Below are 19,438 nucleotides of genomic sequence, written 5' to 3' on the forward strand. Positions count from 1 at the left end.
GAATGGTCAGAGTCACAAGCCAGGGATCAAAACAGGAGAAGTCAGCAGAGGTCAGGATCAGGCAGGGTCAGCAACAAGTCAGGCAGAAACAGGAACAGGAATGCAGGTTACAAGGTACAGGGGCCCATGGAAAAACACACACCAAGGCACAGACTGCAGGTCTGGCCATCCCTTAAATACAACTGCAATCAGCCCCAGGTGATGGCTAATTGCCGAAGTGAACCTCTGGTTGTTGAGAGCACCCGCTGGCCAGCCCTGGTACTGCAGCCCACAAGGCAGGTGAGTCCCACCACTATTGGCAAGTCCATTCCTGACAGTGTCCACAAATGGCATCACATGGAAGAGAAATGATACAAGGCCTAAGAAAGAAAATTATTTCTTTACACAAGAAAGGTGAAGGCTACAAGAAGATCAGCAAAGCTTTACTTATCAGTCAGAATACTGTAGCAAAAGTGATACAGAAATTTAACAAAGATGGAACTGCAACCATCTCACAGAGACGTCCAAGCCATCCATGGAAGTTAACACCTCGACAGGAGCATCTTCTGATGAGAAGGGTTGAAGAAAATCACCATGCAAGTTCACTGCAGTTAGCTAAAGAAGTAGAAAGCCAAACCAGGTGATTGTTTCCCATGACACAATACAGTGTACACTGCAGAGGAGTGACATGCATGCATGTCGTCTGTGAAGAAAGCCTCTCCTAAAGCCCATGCACAAAAAAACCCACCTAGAATTTGCCAGGGCCCATGCTAAAAAAGAAGAAGACTACTGGGACTCTTTACTCTGGAGTGATGAGACCAAGATAAATGTTTTTTGGAACTGATGGCTTCTGTTGCATTTTTGAAGAAGAACAGGGTGAAAGTGATTTAGTGGCCAAGTCTCCTGATCTGAACCCAATCAAACACCTATGGGGAATTCTGAAGAGACAAGTTGAGCATCACTCTCCATCCAGTATCCAGGCTCCAAAAGAGGTCATTCTTGAACAATGGAAAAAGATTGATGTTGCAATATGTCACCAACTTGTTCATTCCATGCCTAGAAGACTTGGTGCTGTCCTTACAAATCATGGAGGTCATACAAGATACTAGATGTAGTATTTTTTGTTGTGGGACGTATTAATTTTTGTATCAACTAATTTGAGTAAAACTGAAGATTTTATAATCTAAGTTATATTATTAAACTTACTTTCATGTAATGAGCTAAACAAATGTTCTATAAAACTCAGTTTTGGTAAATTTTGGAAATTGTTCTTGTGTTCTTTAAGATATTGATTAAACATGGAGATTTCTCATCAACTATTGTTGCCAGTAGGAGATCTGCCCATCTATCCACCCTAAAGCCTACTACACATTATGAGAAAATAGAACGATGGATTGTCTAATTTTAAACAAAAGTGCATATCATGGTGTAGCCAGAATGGTATTGACTTGTAAGAAAATTCTCAGCCGACAAAGGCAAACAAAGACAAAAGCAGCTACATACTAGAGTAGTAGAAGAGGAAGCGTAGGGTTGTTCTGGTTTCTGATCATGCTCGTTTTTTTCTATTTGATTATTTCTGTATGATAACTGTATACATTTAATGAAAATTGTATGTTGTGATCACATATGATAAACATTTTCTAGCTTGCACCCTCAGTTTTTGTTGTCTAAAAAGTCAGAATTAGATAATTGGTTGATCATTCCTCATATGGAAATTTTCATACAATTTTCTTACCGTGTGTACGGGCCATAGGACATTTCTTTGTACACAGATCTCTAGAAATTGCTGACAGATGTCCCTTAATTCAGGCTTAAACCTAACCCTTTTTTTGTTTTTATCTCATGAGATCCCATTTAGTTGTTGAAAGTGTATCTCTAACCAAAACTTTAGTTTTTAATAGATTTGGCCTAGAACCTTTGTCAAGTTTTAATAGCAGTCTATTTTTGCCCTAGGATTATTCACTTTCTCTATCTGTCCTGGTGGCCACTTGTGTGAAATGTTATGCAAAATCAACATTTTTACATCATTTGTCGCTATAACAGGAAGTTATAAGAAATCTTCTAATGAGGACACCTGTTCTGGTGATAACTGTCTCAGAGGGGATTTCCCCACTTTCTGATGTATCTCCCACAGTAAGTGGAATAAGCTCCGTAAATGAGACACAGACAGCAAAAAAGAAAAAAACGGGATTTATTTATTCTCCACTTTATATAAAACAAAACAAAAAAGAGCAGAGATACATACAAGTGACCACCATTATGTGGTTTATGCATATAGTAGGCCACAATAATAGACATCATAAAATCAGGCAATAAATCACCTCATTCAGTTCAGGCAATTGCATTTGGTAGTTGAGAGAATGTCCAGTTTAAAGGGTCATGTTGGGAAATATGTAGTAAATTATTAATTGCACCAGCAGATTTAATACATTCCTCTGCCACATTTCTTATAGGCAATGCTTGTCTGAGAACAGCTTGGGGTCATGGAACAACACTGGTGAGCAGATGCCCACATATAACAACTGCAACTGCTCAGCTGGAATCATGGTAGGTGAAATGAGATCTCTGTGTTCTCCATCTGACTGAAGATGTATAACCCTTATGTTAAATCATATGGTTGCCAATTAGAAATGTAGTAAAGTTAGATTTGTCTCGTGAAAATTTTTTATTTTTCCTGCATTCTTCAAATAACAAGCTAAATGTGTTTATTAATGACAAAGTGCAAAGGGAAAAATCACAATAAGCAGACAGTAACTTTAGGCAGCTTTTATTGTGATTGTACTAATTAAATGTATATTTAGCTGCTGCATTTTGTCATATACTATTTATCTCAGTACAAAGTATTTTGACTGATATTATTTCTGAGATATATATATATATATATATATATATATATATAAAATACATTTTGGAAGTGTTGTGTGTATATTTTGAAATATATATATATGAGTCTGGGGCCTGGCTGCAAAAATCTTGAACTTGGCTATTAGTTATAACAAACTGATTAGACAACAGAGACTGCCAGACCCCACGCTTCAAGGATCATGGCTTTAAGACATAGACTGTCTGTAAAATGATTTTCTATGTCATATAACTATATATAATATACTCAGTGAATTCTGTCATTGACTAACTGTTTAGTCTATTTTCTATGTAATCACAACTTTACTGAGTAAAATATGAAGCACAAATGGCTAGACTTCAAAAACCTAATTTTTTTTTTAATCCCAGTGGCTGAACAGAGCATTGGTGAAGAACAGGAAAAAGTGAATGTAAAGCTAGGGAAGGGGACAATTAAGTCCCTTTCAAATGAGCAGTCCAATCAGGTCCTTCTGTCCATTTTTCATGTGGACCCAACTGGACCCTCCTTTCCCCTCTATGGGCAGTCAGATGTGAACAGACTTGTATCAATTTATACCCAGCTACCTCTGAAACACCAATGGAAGGGGATCCATTCCCCTCCATCTGGAGGGCAGTTAGGTGTAAACAGACAGTCGGTCCGTTTACATGTGACTGCCCATAGAGCAGAATGGGCTGTATCCATGTGGACACCGACCTGTCTTCTGGTTGCTACACTCAGCTCAGCAGTGGATCAGTGCACAGATCAACCTGCTGAGCAAAACCAGATCTAGCCCATGTGAAAGGGGCCTTAAACCAAAAATGTAATGTAGTGCCAATTACCAATCATTAGATATGGTGGCTGCATCAGTTTGCTTTTCTTAGGCTTTTTTCCCTCAGTTTTCACCTGGAGATCTGGCCAAAGAGCACTCATAGAGTAGTAAATTGCTTCAAACGTGATATGAAGTTTCACTGAAAAAATGATTCCAGTGGGAAAAAGGCAAAAAAACAAATAAATATCTCACAACTGTTGAGGCTGTGATCACCAACAGGTTAAGTGAACCCGCTGGTCTACTCTACATAAGTTTATTTTAAAATGGAACATGGGGGGGGGGGTTATGTGACAAAAAGTGAACCATTCCATTACACATGCAGTGCAAAGGAAATGTGTCACTTAACTCCTCACCAACAGAATGTGTCAACCTTTCCTCACTCCTGTGTTGCTCCATTTGATCACTGGGAATTGGGAGATCTGAAAGACTGAGACCTGGCTCTTCAAGGTATGGGCTAGCCTATACCTACTCCTCCTCTTTCAGTGACAGTGACAGCACTAACTAGGTACCACATGTTTGTCCCAGCCAGCTTGACATATGGGACCAGAGATGTAGTCCATAGAATAATGTAAGCTTCAACACTTGGGAGCATACAAATGGCTTTCTTTTCCCAGCACTGGCAGCTGAATGGAGTCTCACAGTACTAGAAGCAAGGAAAGGTGAATACATGTTGCTGGGGAGGCAGGGACCCAAATTAACCTTTTCCTTTACCTGCATGGGCAAAGAAAAGGTTCTCTTTAAATTTGTTTAGTCAATAACTACATTAGACACACAATTAAATTGAAGCATGGATAGTCTTGTGCTGTCGTTGGTAAGTTCAGAGTTAAAAATGTGCCTTACATGCTGAATGTACAAAATTCAGCATTAAAACCTGCCTGTATACTGAGCCGCAGAGTGAAAACTCAGTGGTTAATGGAAGATTACTCTAGGTCATTTTACTTGTGCTCGAAATAGAACAATTAGCAGCATTTGTAGAAACAGCATTTGTGTGGTAAATCAACTTTTTTAGAATATTTTCCAATTATGATTGAACATACAGTATAGTAGACAAATATTACAATTGTATAGTAAACCACACACATCTAGTAAATAATTTTGTAGGAAGTGTGTTAAAGCTCTACTTAGTTCCTGTTTAATGGTGTATATGTCACATGACCTGAGCATTCATACTCTGTTCAAACATCAGTGTAGCCGTGCTGAGGTCACAAAGTTGAGTCACTGCTCAGGACTTTTAAAGTTGATCCTGGTCCTCACTATAATGCTTTTATTAGAAGCGGATATTGACTTGCCCTGGTAGTTAATAAAGATAGGATGTGCACATCTTACAAAGCTAAAAAAATATATACCGTACATACACTTTTGTTCACAACAGAGTATGCCTCTGCATCTTTCCCTGGATTGTGGTCTGATGGGCTCTGGGTAGTTAATAAGCAATAACTGCAAATAGTAATAATAATTTGCAAAGCTCAGCAACCCATGTCAAATCAGAATTCATATTACTATAAGGAGAGAATGTCTGATTACTATGGCTTTCAAAGCTTTACATTGTACTTCTCACTGCCTTATTGACTACAGCAATTTGTGTTTTATTGTGCAGTCTTGTGGTTCATCTGATAGCACTCCTCCTCACCGCATGACCTTCTCCAAACAAATGATGTACAATGTCACTGGAACAAACATAGAAAACTATCTCATGGATACAACCCTGAAATATATACAGAAGCGGTAAGTACCTTGTTTGTGTGGAAGAGAGCTTCAGCCAAGTCTTCCAATTTCAGTGCATCGTCTTTTAAATGTTAAAGCTCAACTCCAGGATAAAAATACACCCCCCCACCACAACCCTCCACCACCCTACTTGACTGTTCAGAAAAAAAACTCTAAATATCCATTTCCACTTAGCTTAAACTGTGGCCACATGATTATCCAGTGCCAGGTCCTTCTCCTCTCTATTTACTTTCTGGATAGGTCCTTCTTCCAGATGTTCATATCATTGCCTGTTTGATGTGGACAATTCCTATTTGGCAGCCAACAGAGGGGTCCTCTTAGGATCAAAATTAGATTTGCTGTCGGACCAATGGGAGAAAAGGAGACTGCATGGCAAGGGTTAATGTATGGTACTGGATTAGCGGAGAACAGTGACAGCAAGGGACTTGGATGGGGGAATATACGTGACTATAACTGGCTTTACCAGATAAGGGAAACTTTACACTGGGCAGGATGGGTTAAGGGGGTGGGAGAGAGGGATGAATATCTCAAGAGATTCATGTTTATCTAAATTGTCTTTGTCTCCTTAGAGAGACACTAGGTTTAGGTATGGTGAAAGGTGGGGTGTTACACCTCATTCGTTTCTCCTAGGGGCACCTGATAGCACTACAAGCTATATAACTTTTGTACAGTGAAGCCACTTACTCTGTATGGACGTTAACACTTCACAGACCAGAGGCCAATTAATTAATACAGTTCAGTCAATAACAATAGCGCTTTACAGGTCAGAAGCAACTTCTTTCTAGCCCCACTCACAGACTAACAAGAACCACATCTCTCCTCTTCAGCCAGCAGCTAGGTCTGTTCCTACCTACCCTAACAATGGACTCTTTAGCATTTTGAGAAAGTAATTCTTAACTCAACCAGCCCGTCTTATAGCTTGACACTTCCCATAAACATATTACACCCTTGGGCGCACAGAGAAGCCACCATATTTAATTTTAGCAAGGCCTTCATACCGCAGCTCCAGGTTAGATCCTTGGCAGGGCCCTGTAGTGCAGCAGGTTCCAATATCAAGACCAAGTCACTAAGTGAGGAACATGAAGTACACCTAATCACTCACTACCAGATCCCTGTCACCTGCCACCATCACCTGCTTCTAATGCTGACTTGCTGCTACTTCTTAAGTTACACTGCTTTGCTCCTCAACCATAAAGGTTGACTAGAACAGGGGCGGACTGACAACTCATGGGGCCCCCGGGCAATAGGGGATCATGCCCTAATTCAAAAAAGCCTATGAAAAAGGTACCAGGGGCATCTCAGTACGCCCCTGGACTAGAATGTTCACTAGTAGACTCATACCCTCAAAGGTTAATTTGGTTACACTTGCCACTGCTCAAAGCTTGAGTGAAATATGGTTTCACTTCAAGTTCTTTTGAATACATCATGAATTAAGAATTAAACTTGGTTCCCCTTTAGTAATTCTGACCAGGCATCTCTTCTTACTTAATAAACTCTCCACATGCAATGACAATTCAAAGAAAGTACATACATCTTCAAGTAACAAACATCCTTAGAGAAAAAGAACACTTGCAGATTACAGAGTCCCTTCTGGCTGTGCACTTAGAATTAGCATGTTGACAAATAGTTGTTATTTTTTCTGTCTGCCCTGCACTGTGGTGTTGCCTATACCTGAACTGAACAAAGTCTTTTTTTAGCAGAAAGTCCATGGTTCTGGAACCTCATATTGGGTTCCACTGAAGGGTGTTGCACAGTCTGAATCAATTACATGAACTCCACAGGTCCTCTCTCTTACATTTCCATCCTGGACAGCGGCCACAAGGCAGCTCTTCCCTAAATTTCTGTGCTTCAGAAAAGGAAGTCACATGAACACAGGAGAAGAAGAATGACTCATCAAGAAATTCTTAACTCCTACATTAACAGTAGTAATACAGTGCAGAACATAATATGAAACTATAACAAAAACATATTGCACCAAGTAGGCAACTGCCTACAGGTAAATAATATTAGGTTGACCTGAAAATGCTGGTTAATTGGCTACCACGCTTAACCGCTTGTTTGAATACTACAAGACACTGACCTAGAATGATCATTTGCATAGGGACTTCTGATTTTCACCTATGTTGCTAATTTGTATAGTTTTTCCAGTGACTCAGAAAGTATTATAACTAATGAATATATTGTTAGCAATAGCAGCTCCCCTATTTATCTCATGACAGGTCTACTTGAAATCTCACTGACTTGCAAGCATAGAGCTCTGCGTGAGTTGGACCATTCCCATAACTGTATCTGAGCTCTTCTTTTAAATTAAAGTGGTTCTAACGGGTTTTTATTTACCCTAAAATATTCTCTGTTTTAAGGTAAAAAAACCTTCTCTGCACAGGATTCCCCCCAGCCCCTCTTATACTTACCAGAGCCCATTCTCGATCCAGCGCTGTGTCTGAGAGCAATGGCTTTCTCCTCTCTCCCTCCTCACTAGGCAGATTAATAGCAGTGGGAACCATTGCTGCTGTCAATCAAATCCTGTGAGGAGGGCGTGGGGGGACAGGGCCTAGCCATGCTGTCTGTGTCTATAGAAGCAGGCAATGTAACTCGGGATCGAGCCCGCATGAGTGCATCCAGAGGAAGCAGCTTGCTATGGGGGCACACACAGAAGAGGTGGAACCAGGAGCACTGGTGGGGTATCCCAGAAGAGGAGGATTGGGGCTGCTCTGTGCAAAACTACTGCACAGAGCAGGTAAGTATGACATGTTTATTATTTCAAATAAAAAAACATGAAGGTTTAAAATCACTTTAAAGATGCATAAATTTATTTTATAGAAACACTCCTCTCAATATTATTGATATAATACCTATAATATGCTTGCATTCTTGCAGATATGGAGGATGGAGTTTTGGCATTCCTAAGTCACAAATACCAAATGTTCTACCTCTGCCTGAAAACCTAACTCTAAACAAGGTAACATCAATTATGTATTTTAGGAACTACCCAAAAATGCATTTATTTTCCATATGTGTTGTGTTATATTTAAAAACCGACTCAGTGAATTTTCTTATTGGTGTCCCAGGAGGTAATAAAAACAAAAATTCAGATCTGGTTGAAATATTCATCTCCTGCCCAGTGCTGTCAAGATATAGTCTATACACCCAGGAGTTTATTTACTGAAGCTGGAGAGTGCAAAATCGGGCTCACTTCTGCATAGACACCAATCAAGAAGCTGAAGTTAGAAGCTTCTATGCAGAAATGAGCCTGATTTTGCACTCTCTGCATTTCACCTGAGCAGACTGAAGACATGTAGGAAAAAAAACATAAAATAAGTAAAACACAAAATTCAACCATTTGAGACCTCTAGGTGGGGAAGAGTACAGCCTACAATGGGGCATGAAGAAAAATATAAAGAAGACCTGTGCTTTATGGTATTATAACATAATCCTGATAAATTTTCAGAAAAATAATTACATTGAAAAAACTCTTGCTGAATGCAGTGTTACAGTGCCTCTGTCAGGCATACAGGTTAACGAATTAAAACAATTAGGTTAAAACAGCTGGTTATTGTCACTCTTCTACATGACAAATATGTCAGTGCTGGAAATGGACATAGACTGACAATAACTCTCTAATTCCCTTTGATATCAAATTCAGGCTGGTGCAGAGGACAAACATTTTTTGCCTATTCACTCGTGTTCCGGATTTCAAGGTCTGGTTTCAGTGCGGACTGCAATCTACTTGTTCAGAGGTTCAGGACCGCTCAGGATACAACTGCGAATTGCACTGTTCACAGGTTCAGGACTTGTTTGGATGCAATTTTGCAAGGATTTTTGGTTTTGCTCAGGTGGAGGGGGGAGAAAACTGTGCTGAAACCTGATGACATGTGCGATTCAGAAGCTGTGCCCATAGAAGTCAGTAGCCTGTATACCGCACCTGAACTGGACCGCACTGCTCAAAAATCAGACAGGACTCTTTTTCAATCTACACTGAATCCACACGTCCAGTGCACTGGACATAGAGTATGTGAACAGGGACCATGGGAAGCAATGTAGTTTCACATGCCATGTGGATTGGATGCGGTTCAAACGGCAACCATTCCGCATATATATTTGGCACTTCAGGTTTTATAGAAGATAGCTTGTTCACATGCTAGAAAAGTAACATAATAACAGAGTTTCCTTCTTCTTGGCAGGCCAATTTTTCTCTGGCTGCTAAATCAAATTGAACACTGTGACGGGCGCGGCGTCAGACCCCAGCCCTTCTCACCAACTTATGACTGAAGGACCAGCCAATCTAAGACCGCGCTGCCACTTGCGTAAAAATGCCACTCTCAGCTGCGCCTGCACAAAGATTTTCCAGCTCGCTGGACCACAATCTATGTGCCAGCAGCCTGAGAGCGATTGTTACTGGGTCAGGTTAATTACGCAATTAACCCTTCACACTGCCACCACCACCTTTTTACAGAGAAGGAGGAAATTCACAAATGTTAGCAGTAACACTATGCTGGTTGAATAAGCGTCTGTATACACACTGCCACCGCAGACAGATGTACGCAGAGGGTTAACATACAGTAGCACTCTTCAGAGACAGGGATTCTTTTACTTTGCATTAAAAGCTTTAGAGACAGTTTCAACACTTTTCAGAAAATAGGATTTATTACTAAAAAGGTCAAAATGGTGCAAATAAAATATTTACAGAAAAGATGTAGCAAATATATATATAAATAAAGAGAGCAATAACACAGCAGAGAGATAAAAGAAAGAAGTTTCAGAAGGTAGGATACTTGCAGAAGTCCTTGGTTTAAGCAGAGTCCAAGTGTCCGAACAAAAGGGTTGCCTTTTCTCCCAAAGATGGCTCCTGGTGTTAAAAGAGAGAATCTCTTCTTCTCTTTCTCCAGGCATGACAGACTTTTTTCTAGTGTCCCAGCAGGGGGTGTCTACTGAAGCCAAGGGCCAATCGCCTCATTTGGGGAGGGGTGTTAGGTGGAGACCCAGGCTATGACCAAATCCCTCCAAGTTTATACCATGGTCAATAACCTTCCATAGGTACATGTAGAATCCTAGCCACTGACAGATTAATATGCAGAATCATATTCTGAACATCCAGACACCAAATATGGCATATCTTACCATTCCAGATAAAAACATATTGCTTTCTACTCTCCTGTAGACGCCACATAGGGATGTAAGGTATCAGGTGACTTGTGGTAAAATGGCCTATCTGAATATATGCTTTATTTTAATGTGCTCTGTTCCTGTTGAGGTTTATGAATTTGTATGAAACATGAGTCAAGTGGGATGTACGTTTTATGACTCTCTGGAATGCTTGCCTGTCAAGTGACTGACTGAGTTATACCTTTACGACCTAGTCCAGGCAAGGGTCTGTCAGACACTCTGGAACCAGGCTAATTTGGGTTACAACCATGAAGCTTACCAGCTGTGCCCTATGCACTTGTGACCCCAGTGCACACACACAGACCACATTCCATTCAGTGAGAGGGAGTGGGGGGAGGACTGGAGTGAGAATGACATCTGCAAACCAGGACCATGATGAGAGCCCTTAACAAAATGGTGGTCAGGCCATGTGTCTAGGTGCACATTTGCCACAAACACATGCAGTTAATTTTGTAGATTTACTGATGTGACATGTGCATTGGTAGATTCAACCAGCTAATTGGTCTAGTAAGGGTGGTCAATTCATTGGGTCTTAGAGATCTCATTTGTGGATTGTTACCTACTTTAGTAGCAAATAACTTACAAAAGGTTTTCCCAAATATCCTATCAGATAATGCTGTCGAAAATAGAATTCACTAGCACTTGCTGATTTTCAAGAGCATATCTTTGAAATTGAGGTGCAATTGTGGGAGAGCTGTAGAGGCGCTAAGAGCATGATTTCCAGCAGTGATGTGTGACTCCACTCAGATTATCCACTATAGATTTACAGCATTAAGTGCTCTGGGGAAAGAATCCTTTGACCTGACCATTTCACTTTTGTATATCATGCTCCAAATAGATTGTAATACACCCTACCCCATACTCTCCAGACCTGCAAAATGAAGATGTTCATAAGCATTGCACAAATGAAAATGCTTCAGTCAGTGATGCCCAGCTGAATGCTTGAAACTGTCCCTATAAATGTTTAACTAGGTGAGGAATCAGTAGCATTTTCTCAAAGGAAACTTATGTTAAGCTAATATGGGGGCCATAATTTGGGTCAACCGGATCCCATTTCTAAGCATAAATATATTACACATACTGTAAATGCAAGAAGATAATAGAATTTTTATGATGGTTGGATGCTTGCCTTCCTAAGCTCTCAGTCAGAAAAAAAGTCCCCTGTCCATCCTATCCCAATAGTAATCTAGTAAAGCATTTTTATAATACATGATTTATATAGCTCCAACAGTTTGCGCAGCACTTTAAAAAAAAGCCATGTTACAATACAATTCAATACAAGCTTAATTAGAGCTTACAATCTAAGAGGAAGGGTCAAGTGATACAACAGTTTATAATTGTGAGGGTAGGCTGATGGAGAAAGTAGAAATACAGTTTGTTAGTTAGAAGCAGGATAGGCTTCTCTAAAGAGATGGTTTTTCAGGGATCACCTAAAGGTGGATAGAGTAGAAGACAGTTGGACAGATTGGGTTAAAGAATTTCACAGGATAAAATAGGCTCTGGAGAAGTCCGGGAGGGAACATGAGAGGAGGTGACAAGGGATCTAGAGAACAGGAGGTCTTGTGAGGACTGAAGAGAACAATTTGGATGGCATTTTCAGACAAGATTAGTGATGTAGCTCAGGGCAGAGTTGTGGATGACATTGTAACTTGTTGTTTGGATTTTGGATTTTATTGGTTGGGTGAGCGGAAGCCAGTGGACGTACTGGCAGAGAGGAGTAGCAGACACTGAACAGTTGGTAAGGTGGATAAGTCTGGCAGCAGCTTTCATGATGGCCTGAAAGAGGGAATGGCCTGTGTACATTTAAGCCAATGAGTAGGGAGCTGCAGTAGTCAAGGTGAGAGATAACCAGGGAGTGAATGTAGCTGGGTGCTACATGTCTGCTAACAATATTATGTTTCTTTCCTATTTCCTTTTTATTTAATTCAAATAATACCAATGCTTTAAAGACATCTGTTGTTGCAAACTTGTTGGTGCAAAAGCTTGTTTCTGCTTGTTCAATGCCAATATGAACATTAACCTAAAACTGATGTTCTTATGTCCAGGTTTGGTATAATAACGAGGGTCCTCACAGTCTCCCAGCATTCCTAAACAGCTTCAGCAACTTCCTCTTGAGAGCAAATCTACCAAGTGATGAGGCTGCAAAATACAGTAAGAAAAAAAAAATAAAAAAAGTTCAGTGTAAGAAGTCTGAAACAGTGCAACTGAATATAATTACAGTGGAAGTTAATTATACATGTGCACATTGCACGAACCCATGATGGTCCATCTATGAGGCGTTTATTGTATCTATAAATTATTACAGATAATTATCTCTCTACTAATCCTGAGCTGTGCTAGGTGTATGAAGAATGCAGAGGGTGTAAATCATAGTCTGCAGGAGAGTAAAGTACATAGGCTGATAAACATGTCTACAGTTTTCTATTATAAAGAAAGGAAACAACCCGCACACCATCAGGACCTGACAGTCATCATAGTAAAAGCAGCCACACCCCTCTGAAGCATTTTTCCATGCCCATGAGGCTTAGTTATGGACACAATGGGGGCACCCTCAGTGTAAGACACCGGTCTGGGATACATAGAAATCTCGAGCGGCACCCCTAGTTTTTTCAGTGTGGGTTTACAGTTTTCTAGGAAGTGACTAGAGGGGAGTCATGGAGGCACATGAGGTGTGTGCTATGGAGTGAATAAGAAATTAAAGTGGGACTGCAGCCAAAAATTCCCATAGTTTTTGCATAGATTGGGTAAGGGCACTTGGCACAATGCAGTCACGCAAGTACTGTTCTCCTGGCAAGCACCAAACCCAGACACGTCCATCGGATTGCCAAACAGAGAAGAGTGATTTGTCTCTCCAGAGAACACGTCTCCACTGCTCTAGAGTCCAGTGGCGGTGTGTTTTACAGCACTGCATCTGACGCTTTGCATTGCACTTGGTGATGTAAAGCTTGGCTGCAGCTGCTTGGCCATGGAAACCTATTCCATGAAGCTCTATACGTACTGTTGTTGTGCTAATCTGAAGGCCACATGATGAGGTCTTTAGCTACTGACTCTGCAGACAGTTGGTGACTTCTGCACAATGTGCACTTCAGCATGTGCGTGTGCCCGCTCTGTCATTTTATGTGGCTTACCACTTTGTGGCTGAGTTGCTGTTGTTCCCAGTTTCTTCCACTTTGTTATAATACCACTAACAGTTGACTGTGCAATATTTAGTAGCAAAGAAATTTCATGGTAGTACTTACTGCAGAAGTGGCAACCTATCACGGTACCAAAATTGAATTCACTGAGCTCCTGAGAGCGACCCATTCTTTCACAAGTGTTTGTAGAAGCAGTCTGCATGCCTACGTGCTTGATTTTATACACCTGCAGCCATGGAAGTGATTGGAACTCCTGAATCCAATGATTTGGAGGGGTGTCCCAATATATATATATATATATATATATATATATATATATATATATATATAGCCAATTTTCAAAACCCTACCCTTCGATGTGAGAGGGAATTCATTATCTTGTATCAGTAATATTTTGTTAGCTGGTAAAATATTCCCTTTTTCATGAAATGCTTTCACCTTCTGCAGATTTTTGCTTATGCATTAAAGTATTCTTTTAGTTTTAGATCACACTATGAACTTAGATATCAGTACAGACCAGGCATTTTTTCTGAAAACCCACTGACCTTATCCCAGTATGACAGTCTGTACTGTATCAATATTCAACGATACTTCTAGCACATCAGTATCTAACAGTTCATGTAAAATTGATGCTTATGGTAGCGCTTGAAGTTACATGAATGTGTCAAGGTACTTCCATCTGTTGAATATGAATAAGCAGCCCGCTGTTCACACAGCTCCAATCCACTTCACATGTAAGGTAAATAGCCCCTAGCCCCCCAAGCCACCTTAAAAGACTTGCATCGTATCCCCCTTTTATTTAGGATCTAAATATGTATTCTACCGCTGTGCCTAAAATATCTTCTACAGTACAAAAAATGACTTCTGTTTTCTGTCTAAATTCTAGACCTTTAATTATGTGCAGTAACCTCCCACTGAGCGATGGGCAGCAGATGATAAATATTTGATAGAAGTTTAGTCACTTAGCAACAGTGCAAACAATAGTGCCGCTGGAACAGGGGTGGACTGACCATTTGGAAACTCGGGCACTGCCAGAGGGCCCGGGGTCAGTAGGGGGCCCCATGAGATGCCCCTGGTACCTTTTTCATAGGCTTTTTTGAGTTTCGGCAAGGACACAGAGGCCCCATGATCCCCTATTGCCCGGGGGCCCCATGAGTTGTCAGTCCGCCCCTGCGCTGGAATTGATTCTTGGAGGACTTGTGATTCTTCTACTGAGAAAATAAAGCATTTTGATGATCTCTAGACACCGCTTATTTTCCATAAACACGTTAGATTTAGGCCTGCATTTATCTTGCAGCGAGAGGCCATTATGCAGGTCCTGCATTCAATCCCACTGACATTACAGCTTAATTATACTACTATCCATCATGATTATAGCTTTTAGCTTCTCCTCCAGATCGCCAGGGAGATTCCCTTGAGTCAGTTTCCTAACTACTCCAGCGCTTGTGCCACGGCTCTGCTAAAAATAACACTTGTTATCTCCTACGTAATACAAATGCTTTTCTGGATTCTTGCAGTGGGGGTCATTTGAAAGAAAAAAAATACACAGTCTGGCATTGGCTAGCATGTTGGCTAGGGTTTAGCACAGTGGTCTCACTGCAGAATAGCTGGGTCCATCTTCTAGGCACAATAGTTACATGGAATTTGTATATCTCCCTGTGATCGGAATATGCTTATTCCAGGCATTGTTTTAAGTTCCTTTGTAAACTTGGCACTGTTATTTTTTTATGGAAAGAAAGAACACACTAAGTTTTGACCCCCGTGCATATACTCTGTGTGGTATTTGTTTATAAAATACTGTAAATTAAAGAATAACTAGTTTACTTTTGGATAGAGTGGAGAGGGATTAGAACTTCTGTCCGGTTTTCTATTGCTGTCCCCGTTGGAAAGATCTATTTGTCCATTTTTATCATTATTACTGAGAGTAAAAATAAAAGAAAATCCCTAATTTTGGCTTGTCACAAGAACAGAAATAGTGGGGAACCTTCCTATAGGGACACTATTTCTGGTGTCTCTGGTGACAACAAGGGATTCCCTCACTCTTGAGGGATTTCCTTTCACTTCTTACTTTGGCTGTGGGACAGGGAGTGAATGGAAGTCTCCCAATGGAAAACAGACTACAGAAAAATTGACAGGAGTTTTAACCCTCCCTTTCTCTATCCAAAATGAAAAAAAAAAATAGTTCTACTTTAAATTAACTTAAGCCAGGGGTGTCAAACTCGTGGTCCTCCAGCTGTTGCGAAACTACAAGTCCCATCATGCCTTTGCCTTTGGAAGTCATGCTTGTAACTGTCAGTCTTGCAGTGCCTCATGGGACTTGTAGTTTGGCAACAGCTAGAGGGCTGCTAGTTTGACACCCGTGCCTTAACCATTACAGTAATGCTGAAAATATTGCTGTCATAATAAACATTTCATGTTCTTATCTTTATTTCTCAAGCAAAGCCCTAGTGAAATATTTCTATGACAACTTACAATTTTAGCACTAGTATAACTTTATTAGTAAAAGAAATATTATGCCAACAAACATTGCCAAAATCTATCACAAACAAACATGTTGCTGCCAACATATATTATTAGAAGGAATGAGCATCAACATTTTTGTACTTCATGTACATGGTTGACCCCAAAATATGGTAACAGTATGCATGTTTTTTCAGGGACTATTATATGCATGCTTCTGTATATTACTTGTACTGCACTACAGAATATGTCTGTGATATAAAATGCTAATAATTGTGGGTCATATAATGTATACCTCTTAAAGCCCAAAAACACTTTTATGGAAAATGCAAGTATTCTGTAAATAGCTGCTGCTAACTATAGATAAATGTGTTTACGTTTTCTCTCTTTGGCAACTTTTCTTATCGGGTACAGCAAAGAGTACCAGTTCAGGCACAATGATGTAAGAAACAAATACCATTTGAAAATTCAATGATTTTTTACATTTAAAGATCAGTCCCTGAAAAAATTATATTTACCATTTTGAATGGTAGTAGGCCCAATTATTCTTTAGCATCTTATACCTTCTAAGAATTCAGCAATACATTTTCCCCGTAAGGGTTTTTGTCATATTGTTTAATGTCTACTGGAGAGTGTAAAGCTGGCTTTACACATTTAGAATGTCATAAAAAAACTAGTTTTTAGAATGTTTGATTATCTAAGAGTTTCCGAGAGGTCAAAAAAATTAAAACAAAACAAGGATGGAAAATGTTTGTCGAATCTAATGGGAATGAACAGACTTCACTGACCTCGCTCCTGGCTGTAGCTCTCTGTAGCATGGTGCCAAAATGTTTCCCCACCCATCCCTGCTCCAGACTTTCCTGGGCAGCGCTGGCTGAAGTGGCAGGTGCTTTGGGTCCCACAACAATGACAGGGCCAACAGCTGCCCCTTTTGCCCTGCGTTAAAGATGGCCCTGCCTACACCAGTGCTCAAAATTTCAAGTCCTGTGCTACTAGCCAGGCCTTAAGAGTTACTGGCCATCAGTTGCCCCACCCAACCCTTACCCTGCCCCACCCCTAATTCCGCCCCTAAACACACCCTTGTAAATTATCTCACGACATGACATGTTAAATGTTTTATGCAGAATTAAGTTACAAAAATAAATATTAACAACTTAACAATATAAACATAAAGCAATGTAAACATTAAAGAAAACTGAGTGCTTTACATTATTAGGGAAACAAAATATTAAGTGTGACTTCTCAAAGTTTATAAGCTTGGAGCATTTTTTAACCCCCCTTCACACACCTCCCACCCCCATGTCCTTTATTCCCTCTTCACACCTACCTCCCCACCACAGCCATGTCCTCTACCCCCACCACACACCCCTCCTCCCGCAAAGCCATGTTCTCTTAGCCCCCTTCACACCCCCTCCCCTAACAGCCATGTCCTCTACCCCCATCACCCTCGACCCAGCCAAGTCCTCTACCCCCACACACACATACATACACACACACACACAGCCAATCACCTTTTATTGTTCTTACTGTGGTAAGCCATGTAAAGATACATTATGATTGGTTGCTATGGGTTACTACATTGTGCACATCATTACTGCCTTAAGTAAATATTTTTAATGTTATATTTAATATAGGATTAAATAGTTTGTTAATAAGGCAGTAATGATCAGTGCCTATAGTAGCCAATCATATTTTATCCTTACTTTATTACAGTCAGATCAATTAAATATGACAGCTGATTGCTGGTATTGGTTATTTTTCTTTCCTTATTCAGTGTTATAATTACAATAAGAAAAAAAATTTAAATAACCAATACAAGCAATCTGCAATCATATTTCATTGATCTGACTGTGATAAAATAAGGGTAAAATATGATTGACTACTATAGGCACTTTAGAACTCATTATTGCCTTGCTAAATAAATATTTTGATGCTATATTAAATATGACATAAAAAAATGAAAACTAATAATTTACACATTTAGGATACAGAGACTTACAGCAGAGCACAGCACTGGACAGGGGAGTAAGAGCTGGCCAAGTTAACTTTTCCTATTAACAAGCTGGTGATTGGTTGCTAGGCGGTCCGCACAACCAATCACCAGCTAGTTAATAGGAAAAGGAAACTTTGCCAGCTCTCACACAACACCCCATCCCACCCCCCCGCCTCATCTAGTTTTTTGCCGACTTCCGTATACCAGGCCATATGCTAACATAATGACAGAGGACAGAGGCTGGGAGGAGACTCAGCTCCTGTTTAACCCCGCCTGCCGGCAGTGCCTGCCCCCCTATTACAATGCTGCTCCACTCTGGGGACAGAGGCTGGGAGGAGACTTGGCTCCTGTATAACCGCACCTACGGGCGGCGCCCACCCCCTCTCACAATTCGGCTCCACACTGGGGACAGAGGCTGGGAGGAGACTCGGCTCCTGTGGTGCCCGCCCCCTACTCACGATGCAGTTCCACACTGCTGAGCGATTCATTTTGTTATGGATTGAAATTCAAACAATATGTACGTTATTCGGAGTTACAGATGTTTGCAAATCTCCGTATCACAATAGTAATGAATTTTAACAAATCTGAAATAAATTCTAACAAAACAACTAATTAATTTGTATTAATTTGTTTTACTTGGCAAGACATGATGCAATAGTTTGGGCCTTTAGTGTTACTAAACCCCAGACCCTACATTCACTATATCTGGTCTCCCACAGTACACACAACATGGAAGTGCAATTATTTTAGTAAATATAAACTGCTAAATACCTTTTCTCATCAGCAGTTAGAGCAGTCTTGTGACTTCTATCAGTGTCCAGCTGAGCACATGTTAAAACGTGTAGGAGGAGTTTTCATTTTGCTCTAGGAGGATGTAGAACCCCTGACCTCTGTCTGGACAGTTCTGATTGGCCCTGTGCTGATCACATGCACTCTCCAAGGAAAAAAAAAAAACCTCTACAGGAATACACACCAAACTGAGCATGTGCAGAGTGACTCACATGATATGTCTTTTCAGGAGATACAGTCAGGTCCATAAATATTGGGATGTCGACACAATTCTAACATTTTTGGCTCTATACACCACCACAATGGATTTGAAATGAAACAAATAACTTTAACTGCAGACTGTCAGCTTTAATTTGAGGGTATTTACATCCAAATCAGGTGAACGGTGTAGGAATTACAACAGTTTGCATATGTGCCTCCCACTTGTTAAGGGACCAAAAGTAATGGGACAATTGGCTTCTCAGCTGTTCCATGGCCATGTGTGTGTTATTCCCTCATTATCCCAATTACAACGCGCAGATAAA

The 19,438-nt window shown here is 40.4% G+C and overlaps 1 protein-coding gene across 1 annotated transcript in view; it reads left to right on the forward strand.

The window, feature by feature from the left end:
- The window catches only part of LOC149474167 (uncharacterized), a 210,072-nt gene that overhangs the window by 105,233 nt on the left and 85,401 nt on the right, over positions 1–19,438 (forward strand). Inside the window, exons 34-37 of the mRNA XM_089672650.1 lie at positions 2,433–2,526; positions 5,248–5,375; positions 8,253–8,334; positions 12,584–12,689. Coding sequence (XP_089528776.1) covers positions 2,433–2,526; positions 5,248–5,375; positions 8,253–8,334; positions 12,584–12,689 — 410 coding nt within the window. The remainder of the gene's footprint in view (positions 1–2,432; positions 2,527–5,247; positions 5,376–8,252; positions 8,335–12,583; positions 12,690–19,438) is intronic.

This window comes from Staurois parvus, unplaced genomic scaffold (genome assembly GCF_062004578.1).
Source record: "Staurois parvus isolate SC_StPar_1 unplaced genomic scaffold, SC_StPar_1.0 ptg000011l, whole genome shotgun sequence".
NCBI classification, from domain to species: domain Eukaryota; kingdom Metazoa; phylum Chordata; class Amphibia; order Anura; family Ranidae; genus Staurois; species Staurois parvus.